The sequence below is a fragment of the Oncorhynchus masou genome, chromosome 24, assembly GCF_036934945.1.
Source record: "Oncorhynchus masou masou isolate Uvic2021 chromosome 24, UVic_Omas_1.1, whole genome shotgun sequence".
In the NCBI taxonomy this organism is placed as follows: Eukaryota; Metazoa; Chordata; class Actinopteri; order Salmoniformes; family Salmonidae; genus Oncorhynchus; species Oncorhynchus masou.
The window spans coordinates 546,688-566,960 of NC_088235.1; the positions used below are offsets into that span (position 1 = coordinate 546,688).

Below are 20,273 nucleotides of genomic sequence, written 5' to 3' on the forward strand. Positions count from 1 at the left end.
CTCATCAGACTGGGCCTCAATAGGCTGATATCTGACCTCATCAGACTGGGCCTCAATAGGCTGATATCTGACCTCATCAGACTGGGCCTCAATAGGCTGATATCTGACCTCATCAGACTGGGCCTCAATAGGCTGATATCTGACCTCATTAGACTGGACCTCATCAGACTGGGCCTCAATAGGCTGATATCTGACCTCATCAGACTGGGCCTCAATAGGCTGATATCTGACCTCATCAGACTGGGCCTCAATAGGCTGATATCTGACCTCATCAGGCTGGGCCTCAATAGGCTGATATCTGACCTCATCAGACTGGGCCTCAATAGGCTGATATCTGACCTCATCAGACTGGGCCTCAATAGACTGATATCTGACCTCATCAGACTGGGCCTCAATAGACTGATATCTGACCTCATCAGACTGGGCCTCAATAGGCTGATATCTGACCTCATCAGACTGGGCCTCAATAGGCTGATATCTGACCTCATCAGACTGGGCCTCAATAGACTGATATCTGACCTCATCAGACTGGGCCTCAATAGGCTGATATCTGACCTCATCAGACTGGGCCTCAATAGGCTGATATCTGACCTCATCAGACTGGGCCTCAATAGACTGATATCTGACCTCATCAGACTGGGCCTCAATAGGCTGATATCTGACCTCATCAGACTGGGCCTCAATAGGCTGATATCTGACCTCATCAGACTGGGCCTCAATAGACTGATATCTGACCTCATCAGACTGGGCCTCAATAGACTGATATCTGACCTCATCAGACTGGGCCTCAATAGACTGATATCTGACCTCATCAGACTGGGCCTCAATAGGCTGATATCTGACCTCATCAGACTGGGCCTCAATAGGCTGATATCTGACCTCATCAGACTGGGCCTCAATAGACTGATATCTGACCTCATCAGACTGGGCCTCAATAGACTGATATCTGACCTCATCAGACTGGGCCTCAATAGGCTGATATCTGACCTCATCAGACTGGGCCTCAATAGGCTGATATCTGACCTCATCAGACTGGGCCTCAATAGGCTGATATCTGACCTCATCAGACTGGGCCTCAATAGGCTGATATCTGACCTCATCAGACTGGGCCTCAATAGACTGATATCTGACCTCATCAGACTGGGCCTCAATAGACTGATATCTGACCTCATCAGACTGGGCCTCAATAGACTGATATCTGACCTCATCAGACTGGGCCTCAATAGACTGATATCTGACCTCATCAGACTGGGCCTCAATAGACTGATATCTGACCTCATCAGACTGGGCCTCAATAGGCTGATATCTGACCTCATCAGACTGGGCCTCAATAGGCTGATATCTGACCTCATCAGACTGGGCCTCAATAGGCTGATATCTGACCTCATCAGACTGGGCCTCAATAGGCTGATATCTGACCTCATCAGACTGGGCCTCAATAGGCTGATATCTGACCTCATCAGACTGGGCCTCAATAGGCTGATATCTGACCTCATCAGACTGGGCCTCAATAGGCTGATATCTGACCTCATCAGACTGGGCCTCAATAGGCTGATATCTGACCTCATCAGACTGGGCCTCAATAGGCTGATATCTGACCTCATCAGGCTGGGCCTCAATAGGCTGATATCTGACCTCATCAGACTGGGCCTCAATAGGCTGATATCTGACCTCATCAGACTGGGCCTCAATAGACTGATATCTGACCTCATCAGACTGGGCCTCAATAGACTGATATCTGACCTCATCAGACTGGGCCTCAATAGGCTGATATCTGACCTCATCAGACTGGGCCTCAATAGGCTGATATCTGACCTCATCAGACTGGGCCTCAATAGACTGATATCTGACCTCATCAGACTGGGCCTCAATAGGCTGATATCTGACCTCATCAGACTGGGCCTCAATAGGCTGATATCTGACCTCATCAGACTGGGCCTCAATAGACTGATATCTGACCTCATCAGACTGGGCCTCAATAGGCTGATATCTGACCTCATCAGACTGGGCCTCAATAGGCTGATATCTGACCTCATCAGACTGGGCCTCAATAGACTGATATCTGACCTCATCAGACTGGGCCTCAATAGACTGATATCTGACCTCATCAGACTGGGCCTCAATAGACTGATATCTGACCTCATCAGACTGGGCCTCAATAGACTGATATCTGACCTCATCAGACTGGGCCTCAATAGGCTGATATCTGACCTCATCAGACTGGGCCTCAATAGACTGATATCTGACCTCATCAGACTGGGCCTCAATAGACTGATATCTGACCTCATCAGACTGGGCCTCAATAGACTGATATCTGACCTCATCAGACTGGGCCTCAATAGGCTGATATCTGACCTCATCAGACTGGGCCTCAATAGGCTGATATCTGACCTCATCAGACTGGGCCTCAATAGGCTGATATCTGACCTCATCAGACTGGGCCTCAATAGACTGATATCTGACCTCATCAGACTGGGCCTCAATAGACTGATATCTGACCTCATCAGACTGGGCCTCAATAGACTGATATCTGACCTCATCAGACTGGGCCTCAATAGACTGATATCTGACCTCATCAGACTGGGCCTCAATAGGCTGATATCTGACCTCATCAGACTGGGCCTCAATAGGCTGATATCTGACCTCATCAGACTGGGCCTCAATAGGCTGATATCTGACCTCATCAGACTGGGCCTCAATAGACTGATACTGACCTCTGACCTCATCAGACTGGGCCTCAATAGGCTGATATCTGACCTCATCAGACTGGGCCTCAATAGGCTGATATCTGACCTCATCAGACTGGGCCTCAATAGACTGATATCTGACCTCATCAGACTGGGCCTCAATAGACTGATATCTGACCTCATCAGACTGGCCCTCAATAGGCTGATATCTGACCTCATCAGACTGGGCCTCAATAGGCTGATATCTGACCTCATCAGACTGGGCCTCAATAGGCTGATATCTGACCTCATCAGACTGGGCCTCAATAGACTGATATCTGACCTCATCAGACTGGGCCTCAATAGACTGATATCTGACCTCATCAGACTGGGCCTCAATAGACTGATATCTGACCTCATCAGACTGGGCCTCAATAGGCTGATATCTGACCTCATCAGACTGGGCCTCAATAGGCTGATATCTGACCTCATCAGACTGGGCCTCAATAGGCTGATATCTGACCTCATCAGACTGGGCCTCAATAGACTGATATCTGACCTCATCAGACTGGGCCTCAATAGGCTGATATCTGACCTCATCAGACTGGGCCTCAATAGGCTGATATCTGACCTCATCAGACTGGGCCTCAATAGGCTGATATCTGACCTCATCAGACTGGGCCTCAATAGACTGATATCTGACCTCATCAGACTGGGCCTCAATAGACTGATATCTGACCTCATCAGACTGGGCCTCAATAGGCTGATATCTGACCTCATCAGACTGGGCCTCAATAGACTGATATCTGACCTCATCAGACTGGGCCTCAATAGGCTGATATCTGACCTCATCAGACTGGGCCTCAATAGGCTGATATCTGACCTCATCAGACTGGGCCTCAATAGGCTGATATCTGACCTCATCAGACTGGGCCTCAATAGACTGATATCTGACCTCATCAGACTGGGCCTCAATAGACTGATATCTGACCTCATCAGACTGGGCCTCAATAGGCTGATATCTGACCTCATCAGACTGGGCCTCAATAGACTGATATCTGACCTCATCAGACTGGGCCTCAATAGGCTGATATCTGACCTCATCAGACTGGGCCTCAATAGGCTGATATCTGACCTCATCAGACAGGGCCTCAATAGACTGATATCTGACCTCATCAGACTGGGCCTCAATAGGCTGATATCTGACCTCATCAGACTGGGCCTCAATAGGCTGATATCTGACCTCATCAGACTGGGCCTCAATAGGCTGATATCTGACCTCATCAGACTGGGCCTCAATAGACTGATATCTGACCTCATCAGACTGGGCCTCAATAGACTGATATCTGACCTCATCAGACTGGGCCTCAATAGGCTGATATCTGACCTCATCAGACTGGGCCTCAATAGGCTGATATCTGACCTCATCAGACTGGGCCTCAATAGGCTGATATCTGACCTCATCAGACTGGGCCTCAATAGACTGATATCTGACCTCATCAGACTGGGCCTCAATAGACTGATATCTGACCTCATCAGACTGGACCTCAATAGACTGATATCTGACCTCATCAGACTGGGCCTCAATAGACTGATATCTGACCTCATCAGACTGGGCCTCAATAGGCTGATATCTGACCTCATCAGACTGGGCCTCAATAGGCTGATATCTGACCTCATCAGACTGGGCCTCAATAGACTGATATCTGACCTCATCAGACTGGGCCTCAATAGGCTGATATCTGACCTCATCAGACTGGGCCTCAATAGGCTGATATCTGACCTCATCAGACTGGGCCTCAATAGACTGATATCTGACCTCATCAGACTGGGCCTCAATAGACTGATATCTGACCTCATCAGACTGGGCCTCAATAGGCTGATATCTGACCTCATCAGACTGGGCCTCAATAGGCTGATATCTGACCTCATCAGACTGGGCCTCAATAGGCTGATATCTGACCTCATCAGACTGGGCCTCAATAGACTGATATCTGACCTCATCAGACTGGGCCTCAATAGACTGATATCTCACCTCATCAGACTGGGCCTCAATAGGCTGATATCTGACCTCATCAGACTGGGCCTCAATAGGCTGATATCTGACCTCATCAGACTGGGCCTCAATAGACTGATATCTGACCTCATCAGACTGGGCCTCAATAGGCTGATATCTGACCTCATCAGACTGGGCCTCAATAGACTGATATCTGACCTCATCAGACTGGGCCTCAATAGGCTGATATCTGACCTCATCAGACTGGGCCTCAATAGGCTGATATCTGACCTCATCAGACTGGGCCTCAATAGACTGATATCTGACCTCATCAGACTGGGCCTCAATAGGCTGATATCTGACCTCATCAGACTGGGCCTCAATAGGCTGATATCTGACCTCATCAGACTGGGCCTCAATAGGCTGATATCTGACCTCATCAGACTGGGCCTCAATAGACTGATATCTGACCTCATCAGACTGGGCCTCAATAGACTGATATCTGACCTCATCAGACTGGGCCTCAATAGGCTGATATCTGACCTCATCAGACTGGGCCTCAATAGACTGATATCTGACCTCATCAGACTGGGCCTCAATAGGCTGATATCTGACCTCATCAGACTGGGCCTCAATAGGCTGATATCTGACCTCATCAGACAGGGCCTCAATAGACTGATATCTGACCTCATCAGACTGGGCCTCAATAGGCTGATATCTGACCTCATCAGACTGGGCCTCAATAGGCTGATATCTGACCTCATCAGACTGGGCCTCAATAGGCTGATATCTGACCTCATCAGACTGGGCCTCAATAGACTGATATCTGACCTCATCAGACTGGGCCTCAATAGACTGATATCTGACCTCATCAGACTGGGCCTCAATAGGCTGATATCTGACCTCATCAGACTGGGCCTCAATAGGCTGATATCTGACCTCATCAGACTGGGCCTCAATAGGCTGATATCTGACCTCATCAGACTGGGCCTCAATAGACTGATATCTGACCTCATCAGACTGGGCCTCAATAGACTGATATCTGACCTCATCAGACTGGACCTCAATAGACTGATATCTGACCTCATCAGACTGGGCCTCAATAGACTGATATCTGACCTCATCAGACTGGGCCTCAATAGGCTGATATCTGACCTCATCAGACTGGGCCTCAATAGGCTGATATCTGACCTCATCAGACTGGGCCTCAATAGGCTGATATCTGACCTCATCAGACTGGGCCTCAATAGGCTGATATCTGACCTCATCAGACTGGGCCTCAATAGGCTGATATCTGACCTCATCAGACTGGGCCTCAATAGGCTGATATCTGACCTCATCAGACTGGGCCTCAATAGGCTGATATCTGACCTCATCAGACTGGGCCTCAATAGACTGATATCTGACCTCATCAGACTGGGCCTCAATAGGCTGATATCTGACCTCATCAGACTGGGCCTCAATAGACTGATATCTGACCTCATCAGACTGGGCCTCAATAGACTGATATCTGACCTCATCAGACTGGGCCTCAATAGGCTGATATCTGACCTCATCAGACTGGGCCTCAATAGGCTGATATCTGACCTCATCAGACTGGGCCTCAATAGGCTGATATACAGTGTGTTTCTCTCTTCCAGTATTGGCCTTAACTGTGCCTTAGGAGCCACTGAGATGAGGCCTTTTATTCAGGCTATTGGGAAATGCACCACGGCTCACGTCTTATGCTACCCCAATGCAGGTAACCAGCACCCATCCGCCCCCACTCACCCGGCAACCTAGCATCTAGCAAGCTCACCTTTTCTTTGTGTGCTCACAACCAATGATCTGCCGTTTTCACACACTCTGCTCGTTTCAGGTCTCCCCAATACGTTCGGTGGATACGATGAGACCCCGGAGTTGACAGCCTCACATTTAAAGGTGAACTTATTGATTTATAGCTGGTCTACCCAATGAATGATCTATCGATTTGATTCAGACAAGTGAATAAATATCATTCCACTACAAAATGCTAACCTTCCCTGTTATTGTAATGGTGAGAGGTTAGCATGTTTTAGGGGGTATGATATAAAATGCTAACCTCCCCTGTTATTGTAGGGGTGAGAGGTTAGCATGTTTTAGGGCTATGATATAAAATGCTAACCTCCCCTGTTATTGTAATGGTGAGAGGTTAGCATGTTTTAGGGCTATGATATAAAATGCTAACCTCCCCTGTTATTGTAATGGTGAGAGGTTAGCATGTTTTAGGGCTGTGATATAAAATGCTAACCTCCCCTGTTATTGTAATGGTGAGAGGTTAGCATGTTTTAGGGTTATGATATAAAATGCTAACCTCCCCTGTTACTGTAATGGTGAGAGGTTAGCATGTTTTAGGGATTATGATATAAAATGCTAACCTCCCCTGTTATTGTAATGGTGAGAGGTTAGCATGTTTTAGGGCTATGATATAAAATGCTAACCTCCCCTGTTATTGTAATGGTGAAAGGTTAGCATGTTTTGATATAAAATGCTAACCTCCCCTGTTATTGTAATGGTGAGAGGTTAGCATGTTTTAGGGATTATGATATAAAATGCTAACCTCCCATGTTATTTTAATGGTGAAAGGTTAGCATGTTTTGATATAAAATGCTAACCTCCCATGTTATTGTAATGGTGAGAGGTTAGCATGTTTTAGGGATTATGATATAAAATGCTAACCTCCCATGTTATTTTAATGGTGAGAGGTTAGCATGTTTTAGGGCTATGATATAAAATGCTAACCTCCCATGTTATTTTAATGGTGAAAGGTTAGCATGTTTTGATATAAAATGCTAACCTCCCATGTTATTGTAATGGTGAGAGGTTAGCATGTTTTAGGGATTATGATATAAAATGCTAACCTCCCCTGTTATTGTAATGGTGAAAGGTTAGCATGTTTTGATATAAAATGCTAACCTCCCATGTTATTGTAATGGTGAGAGGTTAGCATGTTTTAGGGATTATGATATAAAATGCTAACCTCCCATGTTATTTTAATGGTGAGAGGTTAGCATGTTTTAGGGCTATGATATAAAATGCTAACCTCCCATGTTATTTTAATGGTGAAAGGTTAGCATGTTTTGATATAAAATGCTAACCTCCCATGTTATTGTAATGGTGAGAGGTTAGCATGTTTTAGGGATTATGATATAAAATGCTAACCTCCCCTGTTATTGTAATGGTGAAAGGTTAGCATGTTTTGATATAAAATGCTAACCTCCCATGTTATTGTAATGGTGAGAGGTTAGCATGTTTTAGGGGGTATGATGTGTGTCTGTAACTTTCTCAAGCATTATCATTCAGGATTCATTCAGGATTATCCGTAACCATGGTAGCGTCCACATTAATGTAGAAGTGTTACGAAACACATTCTATTCTCCTTTTCACAATAAAAGTGAATCCAAAATGACACTATACATGATTTACCATTTTGTTTCTATTGGGCAACCAAAACAAACAGCCAATACATCCAACACGTTTATAGAGTCACAGGTGTGATGTAATGATTGTGTGCCTGGTATATGGGTCAAAATACTAAAGGTTTGACTACTTTAATACACAGTGGATTTGTCCCGATACTTTTGGTCCCCTAAAATGGGGGGGGGGGGGACTATGTACAAAAAGGGCTCTAATTTCTAAACGGTTCACCCGATATGGATGAAAATACCCTCAAATGAAAGCTGACAGTCTGACCTTTGACCTCATAGTCATTGTATCATGACAGTGTCTATACACACTTGACTGACTGTCTCTTATTTGTGTAGGACTTTGCCACAGATGGTCTGGTGAATCTGGTTGGTGGATGCTGTGGGACGACTCCTGCACACATCAGGTGACCTGTCGTCTGCTCTGTCCTCTGACGCTAGCTACTGTCCAGCGATATAGGACGCTAGCCACTGTCCAGCGATATAGGACGCTAGCCACTGTCCAGCGATATAGGACGCGAGCTACTGTCCAGCGATATAGGACGCGAGCTACTGTCCAGCGATATAGGACGCGAGCTACTGTCCAGCGATATAGGACGCTAGCCACTGTCCAGCGATATAGGACGCTAGCCACTGTCCAGCGATATAGGACGCGAGCTACTGTCCAGCGATATAGGACGCGAGCTACTGTCCAGCGATATAGGACGCTAGCCACTGTCCAGCGATATAGGACGCTAGCTACTGTCCAGCGATATAGGACGCTAGCCACTGTCCAGCGATATAGGACGCTAGCCACTGTCCAGCGATATAGGACGCGAGCTACTGTCCAGCGATATAGGACGCGAGCTACTGTCCAGCGATATAGGACGCGAGCTACTGTCCAGCGATATAGGACGCGAGCTACTGTCCAGCGATATAGGACGCTAGCCACTGTCCAGCGATATAGGACGCGAGCTACTGTCCAGCGATATAGGACGCGAGCTACTGTCCAGCGATATAGGACGCTAGCCACTGTCCAGCGATATAGGACGCTAGCTACTGTCCAGCGATATAGGACGCGAGCTACTGTCCAGCGATATAGGACGCTAGCTACTGTCCAGCGATATAGGACGCGAGCTACTGTCCAGCGATATAGGACGCGAGCTACTGTCCAGCGATATAGGACGCGAGCTACTGTCCAGCGATATAGGACGCGAGCTACTGTCCAGCGATATAGGACGCTAGCTACTGTCCAGCGATATAGGACGCTAGCTACTGTCCAGCGATATAGGACGCTAGCTACTGTCCAGCGATATAGGACGCTAGCTACTGTCCAGCGATATAGGACGCTAGCTACTGTCCAGCGATATAGGACGCTAGCTACTGTCCAGCGATATAGGACGCTAGCCACTGTCCAGCGATATAGGACGCTAGCCACTGTCCAGCGATATAGGACGCTAGCCACTGTCCAGCGATATAGGACGCTAGCCACTGTCCAGCGATATAGGACGCTAGCTACTGTCCAGCGATATAGGACGCTAGCTACTGTCCAGCGATATAGGACGCTAGCTACTGTCCAGCGATATAGGACGCTAGCTACTGTCCAGCGATATAGGATGCGAGCTACTGTCCAGCGATATAGGACGCTAGCTACTGTCCAGCGATATAGGACGCTAGCTACTGTCCAGCGATATAGGACGCTAGCTACTGTCCAGCGATATAGGACGCTAGCTACTGTCCAGCGATATAGGACGCTAGCTACTGTCCAGCGATATAGGACGCTAGCGACTGTCCAGCGATATAGCGCGCTAGCGACTGTCCAGCGATATAGGACGCGAGCTACTGTCCAGCGATATAGGACGCGAGCTACTGTCCAGCGATATAGGACGCTAGCTACTGTCCAGCGATATAGGACGCTAGCTACTGTCCAGCGATATAGGACGCGAGCTACTGTCCAGCGATATAGGACGCGAGCTACTGTCCAGCGATATAGGACGCTAGCTACTGTCCAGCGATATAGGACGCGAGCTACTGTCCAGCGATATAGGACGCTAGCCACTGTCCAGCGATATAGGACGCTAGCCACTGTCCAGCGATATAGGACGCTAGCCACTGTCCAGCGATATAGGACGCTAGCCACTGTCCAGCGATATAGGACGCTAGCTACTGTCCAGCGATATAGGACGCTAGCTACTGTCCAGCGATATAGGACGCTAGCTACTGTCCAGCGATATAGGACGCTAGCTACTGTCCAGCGATATAGGACGCTAGCTACTGTCCAGCGATATAGGACGCTAGCTACTGTCCAGCGATATAGGACGCGAGCTACTGTCCAGCGATATAGGACGCTAGCTACTGTCCAGCGATATAGGACGCGAGCTACTGTCCAGCGATATAGGACGCGAGCTACTGTCCAGCGATATAGGACGCGAGCTACTGTCCAGCGATATAGGACGCGAGCTACTGTCCAGCGATATAGGACGCTAGCTACTGTCCAGCGATATAGGACGCTAGCTACTGTCCAGCGATATAGGACGCTAGCTACTGTCCAGCGATATAGGACGCTAGCTACTGTCCAGCGATATAGGACGCTAGCTACTGTCCAGCGATATAGGACGCTAGCCACTGTCCAGCGATATAGGACGCTAGCCACTGTCCAGCGATATAGGACGCTAGCCACTGTCCAGCGATATAGGACGCTAGCCACTGTCCAGCGATATAGGACGCTAGCTACTGTCCAGCGATATAGGACGCTAGCTACTGTCCAGCGATATAGGACGCTAGCTACTGTCCAGCGATATAGGACGCTAGCTACTGTCCAGCGATATAGGATGCGAGCTACTGTCCAGCGATATAGGACGCTAGCTACTGTCCAGCGATATAGGACGCTAGCTACTGTCCAGCGATATAGGACGCTAGCTACTGTCCAGCGATATAGGACGCTAGCTACTGTCCAGCGATATAGGACGCTAGCTACTGTCCAGCGATATAGGACGCTAGCGACTGTCCAGCGATATAGCACGCTAGCGACTGTCCAGCGATATAGGACGCGAGCTACTGTCCAGCGATATAGGACGCGAGCTACTGTCCAGCGATATAGGACGCTAGCTACTGTCCAGCGATATAGGACGCTAGCTACTGTCCAGCGATATAGGACGCGAGCTACTGTCCAGCGATATAGGACGCGAGCTACTGTCCAGCGATATAGGACGCTAGCTACTGTCCAGCGATATAGGACGCGAGCTACTGTCCAGCGATATAGGACGCTAGCCACTGTCCAGCGATATAGGACGCTAGCCACTGTCCAGCGATATAGGACGCTAGCCACTGTCCAGCGATATAGGACGCTAGCCACTGTCCAGCGATATAGGACGCTAGCCACTGTCCAGCGATATAGGACGCTAGCTACTGTCCAGCGATATAGGACGCTAGCTACTGTCCAGCGATATAGGACGCTAGCTACTGTCCAGCGATATAGGACGCTAGCCACTGTCCAGCGATATAGGACGCTAGCTACTGTCCAGCGATATAGGACGCGAGCTACTGTCCAGCGATATAGGACGCGAGCCACTGTCCAGCGATATAGGACGCGAGCCACTGTCCAGCGATATAGGACGCTAGCCACTGTCCAGCGATATAGGACGCTAGCGACTGTCCAGCGATATAGGACGCGAGCGACTGTCCAGCGATATAGGACGCGAGCTACTGTCCAGCGATATAGGACGCGAGCTACTGTCCAGCGATATAGGACGCGAGCTACTGTCCAGCGATATAGGACGCGAGCTACTGTCCAGCGATATAGGACGCGAGCTACTGTCCAGCGATATAGGACGCGAGCTACTGTCCAGCGATATAGGACGCGAGCTACTGTCCAGCGATATAGGACGCGAGCTACTGTCCAGCGATATAGGACGCGAGCCACTGTCCAGCGATATAGGACGCGAGCCACTGTCCAGCGATATAGGACGCTAGCCACTGTCCAGCGATATAGGACGCTAGCCACTGTCCAGCGATATAGGACGCTAGCCACTGTCCAGCGATATAGGACGCTAGCCACTGTCCAGCGATATAGGACGCGAGCCACTGTCCAGCGATATAGGACGCGAGCCACTGTCCAGCGATATAGGACGCGAGCCACTGTCCAGCGATATAGGACGCGAGCCACTGTCCAGCGATATAGGACGCGAGCCACTGTCCAGCGATATAGGACGCGAGCCACTGTCCAGCGATATAGGACGCGAGCCACTGTCCAGCGATATAGGACGCGAGCCACTGTCCAGCGATATAGGACGCGAGCCACTGTCCAGCGATATAGGACGCGAGCCACTGTCCAGCGATATAGGGACGCGAGCCACTGTCCAGCGATATAGGACGCGAGCCACTGTCCAGCGATATAGGACGCGAGCCACTGTCCAGCGATATAGGACGCGAGCCACTGTCCAGCGATATAGGACGCGAGCCACTGTCCAGCGATATAGGACGCGAGCCACTGTCCAGCGATATAGGACGCGAGCCACTGTCCAGCGATATAGGACGCGAGCCACTGTCCAGCGATATAGGACGCGAGCCACTGTCCAGCGATATAGGACGCGAGCCACTGTCCAGCGATATAGGACGCGAGCCACTGTCCAGCGATATAGGACGCGAGCCACTGTCCAGCGATATAGGACGCGAGCCACTGTCCAGCGATATAGGACGCGAGCCACTGTCCAGCGATATAGGACGCGAGCCACTGTCCAGCGATATAGGACGCGAGCCACTGTCCAGCGATATAGGACGCGAGCCACTGTCCAGCGATATAGGACGCGAGCCACTGTCCAGCGATATAGGACGCGAGCCACTGTCCAGCGATATAGGACGCGAGCCACTGTCCAGCGATATAGGACGCGAGCCACTGTCCAGCGATATAGGACGCGAGCCACTGTCCAGCGATATAGGACGCGAGCGACTGTCCAGCGATATAGGACGCGAGCTACTGTCCAGCGATATAGGACGCGAGCCACTGTCCAGCGATATAGGACGCGAGCCACTGTCCAGCGATATAGGACGCGAGCCACTGTCCAGCGATATAGGACGCGAGCCACTGTCCAGCGATATAGGACGCGAGCCACTGTCCAGCGATATAGGACGCGAGCCACTGTCCAGCGATATAGGACGCGAGCCACTGTCTATAGATATAGGACGGATATACTGTCTATAGATATAGGACTGATATACTGTCTATAGATATAGGACTGATATACTGTCTATAGATATAGGACTGATATACTGTCTATAGATATAGGACTGATATACTGTCTATAGATATAGGACTGATAGATATGGGACTGATAGATATGGGACTGATATATTGTTTATAGATATGGGACTGATAGATATGGGACTGATAGATATGGGACTGATAGATATGGGACTGATAGATATGGGACTGGTAGATATGGGACTGATATATTGTTTATAGATATGGGACTGGTAGATATGGGACTGATAGATATGGGACTGATAGATATGGGACTGATAGATATGGGACTGATAGATATGGGACTGATATATTGTTTATAGATATGGGACTGGTAGATATGGGACTGATAGATATGGGACTGATAGATATGGGACTGATAGATATGGGACTGGTAGATATGGGACTGATATATTGTTTATAGATATGGGACTGGTAGATATGGGACTGGTAGATATGGGACTGATAGATATGGGACTGATAGATATGGGACTGGTAGATATGGGACTGGTAGATATGGGACTGATAGATATGGGACTGATATACATCTCTCTGTGTGTTCAGGGCCATTGCTGAGAAAGTGAAGCACTGCCATCCCAGAGTGCCCCCTACTGACGTCTTTCAGGACTACATGCTCCTGGCAGGTAGAACAACGACGAGTTTAGATGAGCTCTGGCTCCTTCCTGGCCGTTCCAGGGCTGGTATTTTATATAAAGCCCTGCAGAGTAGACGTGCTGATCTACGATCAGTTCTGCCTTTTCTTTTTAAGATAATAATGAATATAATGTCGTAGACCGGGAGGACCTGAATCTACAGTAGATCTGCTCTGAGATTTACCTTCTCAGTCACGGTAGCACTGATGAATAGTAGCAGCAAACCACTGACAAGCTTTTCGCCCCACAGCTTGAGCATATATGTGTTGTGTCACAGGTCTGGAGCCATTCAGGATCGGTCCGTACACTAATTTCGTCAACATCGGCGAGCGTTGCAACGTGGCTGGATCAAGGAAGTTCGCCAAGCTGATCATGTCGGGAAACTACGAGGTGAACCGTCTCTCCTTTTTATCCACCCGAAATTAAAACTCAGTCCAAAACAGATTTTTTTTATTTTTCCTTTCATTTAGTTAAGAGCAAATTCTTATTTTCAATGACGGCCTGGGAACAGTGGGTGAACTGCCTGTTCAGGGGCAGAACGACAGATTTGTACCTTGTCAGCTCGGGGTTTTGAACTTGCAACCTTCCGGTTACTAGTCCAACGCTCTAACTACTGTCTGTGTCCCTGTCTGTCTCCCGGTCCCTGTCTGTGTCCCTGTCTGTGTCTGTGTCCCTGTCTGAACCGGTCCCTGTCTGAACCGGTCCCTGTCTGAACCGGTCCCTGTCTGAACCGGTCCCTGTCTCTGAACCGGTCCCTGTCTGTGTCCCTGTCTGTGTCCCTGTCTGTGAACCGGTCCCTGTCTGTGAACCGGTCCCTGTCTGTGAACCGGTCCCTGTCTGTCTCCAGGAGGCGTTGAGCATAGCCAAGACCCAGGTGGAGATGGGAGCCCAGGTGTTGGACATCAACATGGACGAGGGGATGTTGGAGGGTCCTGCCGCCATGGCCCGGTTCTGCTGTCTCATATCCTCCGAGCCTGACATCGCCAGGGTAGGAATCAACTGGACATTTCAAAAAGATACCTGCGCACTGTTGAATGCTTCCCGACGTTTAATCGTGTTTTCTAAACCACTTCCTGTGATACTGTATCAGAGAGGTAATGTTACTATGTACTGAGCTACAGGAAGCTGAACCACGTCGTTGAAGGGCCTGGAGATGCAGGAAAACACTGTAAGAACAGAGTTCATCTATAGAATAAGTCCTTTAAGCCCTAACTAAAGCTGAAGTTCACTTACCCAGCTCTCCTCGTTGTCCTCTTTATCCTCATCTCTCTCCTCTCCTCGTTGTCATCTTTATCCTCATCTCTCTCCTCGTTGTCCTCTTTATCCTCATCTCTCTCCTCTCCTCGTTGTCCTCTTAATCCTCCTCTCTCTCTCCTCCTCGTTGTCCTCTTTATCCTCATCTCTCTCCTCTCCTCGTTGTCCTCTTTATCCTCATCTCTCTCCTCTCCTAGGTACCTCTGTCTATAGACTCATCAAACTTCCAGGTGTCCTCTCTCTCTCTCTCTCTCCTCTCCTAGGTACCTATGTGTATAGACTCGTCTAACTTCCAGGTGTCCTCTCCTATGTATCTCTGTGTATAGACTCATCTAACTTCCAGGTGTCCTCTCTCTCTCTCTCCCTCTCTCCTCTCCTAGGTACCTCTGTGTATAGACTCGTCTAACTTCCAGGTGTCCTCTCTCTCTCCTAGGTACCTCTGTGTATAGACTCATCTAACTTCCAGGTGTCCTCTCTCTCTCTCTCTCCTCTCCTAGGTATCTCTGTGTATAGACTCATCTAACTTCCAGGTGTCCTCTCTCTCTCCTAGGTACCTATGTGTATAGACTCATCTAACTTCCAGGTGTCCTCTCCCTCTCTCCTCTCCTAGGTACCTCTGTGTATAGACTCATCTAACTTCCAGGTGTCCTCTCTCTCTCCTAGGTACCTATGTGTATAGACTCGTCTAACTTCCAGGTGTCCTCTCTCTCTCTCTCTCCTCTCCTAGGTACCTCTGTCTATAGACTCATCAAACTTCCAGGTGTCCTCTCTCTCTCTCTCTCCTCTCATAGGTACCTCTGTGTATAGACTCATCTAACTTCCAGGTGTCCTCTCTCTCTCCTAGGTACCTATGTGTATAGACTCATCTAACTTCCAGGTGTCCTCTCTCTCTCTCCTCTCCTAGGTACCTCTGTGTATAGACTCATCTAACTTCCAGGTGTCCTCTCTCTCTCCTAGGTACCTATGTGTATAGACTCATCTAACTTCCAGGTGTCCTCTCTCTCTCTCCTCTCCTAGGTACCTCTGTGTATAGACTCGTCTAACTTCCAGGTGTCCTCTCTCCTCTCCTAGGTACCTATGTGTATAGACTCATCTAACTTCCAGGTGTCCTCTCTCTCTCTCCTCTCCTAGGTACCTCTGTCTATAGACTCGTCTAACTTCCAGGTGTCCTCTCTCTCCTCTCCTAGGTACCTCTGTGTATAGACTCATCTAACTTCCAGGTGTCCTCTCTCTCTCTCTCCTCTCCTAGGTACCTCTGTGTATAGACTCATCTAACTTCCAGGTGTCCTCTCTCTCTCTCTCCTCTCCTAGGTACCTATGTGTATAGACTCATCTAACTTCCAGGTGTCCTCTCTCTCTCTCTCTCTCCTCTCCTAGGTACCTATGTGTATAGACTCGTCTAACTTCCAGGTGTCCTCTCTCTCTCCTAGGTACCTCTGTCTATAGACTCGTCTAACTTCCAGGTGTCCTCTCTCTCTCTCTCTCCTCTCCTAGGTACCTCTGTGTATAGACTCGTCTAACTTCCAGGTGTCCTCTCTCCTCTCCTAGGTACCTCTGTGTATAGACTCGTCTAACTTCCAGGTGTCCTCTCTCTCTCCTCTCCTAGGTACCTCTGTGTATAGACTCGTCTAACTTCCAGGTGTCCTCTCTCCTCTCCTAGGTACCTCTGTGTATAGACTCGTCTAACTTCCAGGTGTCCTCTCTCTCTCCTCTCCTAGGTACCTATGTGTATAGACTCGTCTAACTTCCAGGTGTCCTCTCTCTCTCTCTCCTCTCCTAGGTACCTCTGTGTATAGACTCGTCTAACTTCGAGGTGATCAAGGCGGGGCTGAAGTGTTGTCAGGGGAAGTGTATCGTGAACAGCATCAGTCTGAAGGAAGGAGAAGAGGAGTTTCTCCAGAGAGCTACGACTGTCAGACGCTACGGGGCTGCCGTGGTGGTTATGGCCTTCGACGAGGAGGGTCAGGTGAGACTGACAGCTGGACAGGAGAGGAATGTACAGCGGAAAGAAACAGTATGTGAACCCTTCGGGAATACCTGGATTTATGTGTAAATTGGTCATCACATTTGATCTGATCTTCATCTAAGTCACAACAATAGACAAACACAGTCTGCTTAAAATAATAACACACAAATTATTGCATTTTTCTTGTCTATATTGAATACATTTAAACATCCACAGTGTAGGTTGGGAAAAGTATGTGAACCCCCCTAGGCTAATGACTTCTCCAAAAGATAATTGGAGTCAGGAGTCCGCTAACCTGGAGCCCAATCAATGAGACGAGATTGGAGATGTTGGTTAGAGCTTCCTTGCCCTATAAAAAACACTCCCAAAATGTGAGTTTGCTGTTCACAAGAAGCATTGCCTGATGTGAACCATGCCTCGAACAGAAGAGATCTCAGAAGACTGAAGATTAATTGTTGACAAAAAAATTGAGTTTGTTATTCTCAAGAAGCATTGCCTGATCTGAACCATAATTCAAACAAAAGAGATCTCAGAAGACCTAAGATGAAGAATTGTTGACTTTCATAAAGCTGGAAAGGGTTGCAAAAGTATCTCTAAAAGCCTTGACGTTCATCAGTCCACAGTAAAACAAAATGTCAATAAATGGAGAAAGTTCAGCACTGTTGCTACTCTCCCTGAGTGGCCGTCCTGCAAAGATGACTGCAAGAGCACAGCGCAGAATGTTCAATGACGTTTAGAAGAATCCTGGAGTGTCAGCTAAAGACTTACAGAAATCTCTGGAACATGCTGACATCTCTGTTGACGAGTCTACGATATGTAAAACACTAAACAAGAATGGTGTTCATGGGAGGACACCACGGAAGAAGACATTGCTGTCCAAAAAACCCCATTGCTGCACGTCTGAAGTTTGCAGAAGAGCACCTGGATGTTCCACAGCGCTGCTGGCAGAATATTCTGTGGACAGATGGAACTACAGATGAGTCGTTTGGAAGGAACACACAACACTATGTGTGGAGAAAACAAGTGACAGTACACCAACATCAACCTCATCCCAACTGTAAAGTCTGGTGGAGGGAGCATCATGGTTTGGGGCTGCTTTGCTGCCTCAGGGCCCGGACAGCTTGCTGTCATCAACGGAGAAATGAATTCCCAAGTTTATTAGCCTTACATTCTCCTGCAAAATGTCCTATCTGTCCGCTAGTTGAAGCGCAACAGAAGTTGGGTGACGCAACAGGACAACGACCCAAAACACAGAGGTAAACCAACAACAGCTTCAACAGAAGAAAAATACGCCTTCTGGCCCAGTTCAGTTGAACAACCCGATTGAGATGCTGTGGCACGACCTCAAGAGAACGGATCACACAAGACATCCCAAGAATATTGCTGAACTGAAACAGTTTTGTAAAGAGCAATGGTCCAAAATTCCTCCTGACCGTTATGCCGGTCTGATACGCAACTAGAGAAAACGTTTGGTTGAGGGTTTTACTGCCAAAGGAGGGTCAACCAGTTATTAAATCCAAGTTCACATACTTTCCCCTCCCTGCTCTGTGAATGTTTACACGGTGTGTTCAATAAAGACATGAAAACATATAATTGTTTGTGTGTAATTAGTTTAAGCAGACTGTGTTTGTATATTGTTGTGACCTAGATGAAGATCAGATCAAATTTGATGACCCAATTTATGCAGAAATCCAGGTATTTCCAAAGGGTTCACATACTTCTTGTTGTCCCTGTACAATCCTCGAGGGGGGGAGGGGGCAGGATGTAAGTGGTAGGTGGGGTGGGGTTCCATCCTGTGCTGCAGTGGGTTATGGGTGCTTGGCAGACTGCAACACTTCTCCCTACGACAGGCGTTTGGATCCCGTTACCTCGTGGATTAAAGACCGTTGGCCAGGGAACAACCAGGGCCTTGAAACAGCTGTCTCCTCTGGTTTCCTACAGGCTACGGAGACAGAGCGCAAGGTTGACATCTGCAGCAGAGCCTATCACCTCCTGGTAACTCAGGTGGGCTTTGACCCCAACGACATCATCTTTGACCCCAACATCCTGACCATTGGCACGGGCATGGAGGAACACAGCGAGTACGCCATCAACTTCATCAGAGCCACCAGGCTCATTAAGGTCAGTTGGGACCCGTGTTACTGTAAATGACCCATACTGTGTTTTCTGTAGGAGTCGTTACCTGGGGTCAGAATCAACTGGACCTTTTAACAGTATATAATATTTATTTATATATATATTCTCTACAGGAGTTGTTGCCTGGGGCCAGGATCAGTGGAGGCCTGTCCAACCTGTCCTTCTCCTTCAGAGGCATGGAGGTCATCAGAGAGGCCATGCATGGAGCCTTCCTCTACCACGCCATCAAGGTAGGTGGAGCCTTCCTCTACCACGCCATCAAGGTAGGTGGAGCCTCCCTCTACCACGCCGTCAAGGTAGGATGAACCTCCCTAAACCGCGCCGTCAAGGTAGGTTGAACGCCAGCTAGCGGCCCTACTACGTTAGCCAGTGGCTATCGACATCTAGCCAGCTAGCGGCCCTACGCCATTTTTTATTTATATATTTTTTTTTTACCTTTTATTTAACCAGGCAAGTCAGTTAAGAACACATTCTTATTTTCAATGACGGCCTGGGAACAGTGGGTTAACTGCTTGTTTAGGGGCAGAACGACAGATTTGTACCTTGTCAGCTCGGGGGTTTACATTTACATTTAAGTCATTTGGCAGACGCTCTTATCCAGAGCGACTTACAAATTGGTGAATTCACCTTATGACATCCAGTGGAACAGCCACTTTACAATAGTGCATCTAAATCATTTAAGGGGGGGGGGGTGAGAAGGATTACTTTATTGAACTCACAACCTTCCGGTTACTAGTCCAACGCTCTAACCACTAGGCTACCCTGCCGACATTAGCCAGTGGCTATCGACATCTCGCCAGCTAGCGGCCCTACTACGTTAGCCAGTGGCTATCGACATCTCGCCAGCTAGCGGCCCTACGACGTTAGCCAGTGGCTATCGACATCTAGCTAGTTAGCTAGCGTCCCTACTACGTTAGCCAGTGGCTATCGACATCTAGCCA

General features: G+C 48.5%; 1 protein-coding gene across 1 annotated transcript in view; it reads left to right on the plus strand.

The window, feature by feature from the left end:
* Window positions 1-20,273, plus strand: part of LOC135513350 (methionine synthase-like) — a 66,729-nt gene that overhangs the window by 30,395 nt on the left and 16,061 nt on the right. Inside the window, exons 9-17 of the mRNA XM_064936279.1 lie at window positions 6,303-6,403; window positions 6,521-6,582; window positions 8,445-8,512; window positions 13,888-13,967; window positions 14,254-14,366; window positions 14,824-14,964; window positions 17,011-17,196; window positions 19,138-19,317; window positions 19,446-19,595. Coding sequence (XP_064792351.1) covers window positions 6,303-6,403; window positions 6,521-6,582; window positions 8,445-8,512; window positions 13,888-13,967; window positions 14,254-14,366; window positions 14,824-14,964; window positions 17,011-17,196; window positions 19,138-19,317; window positions 19,446-19,595 — 1,081 coding nt within the window. The remainder of the gene's footprint in view (window positions 1-6,302; window positions 6,404-6,520; window positions 6,583-8,444; window positions 8,513-13,887; window positions 13,968-14,253; window positions 14,367-14,823; window positions 14,965-17,010; window positions 17,197-19,137; window positions 19,318-19,445; window positions 19,596-20,273) is intronic.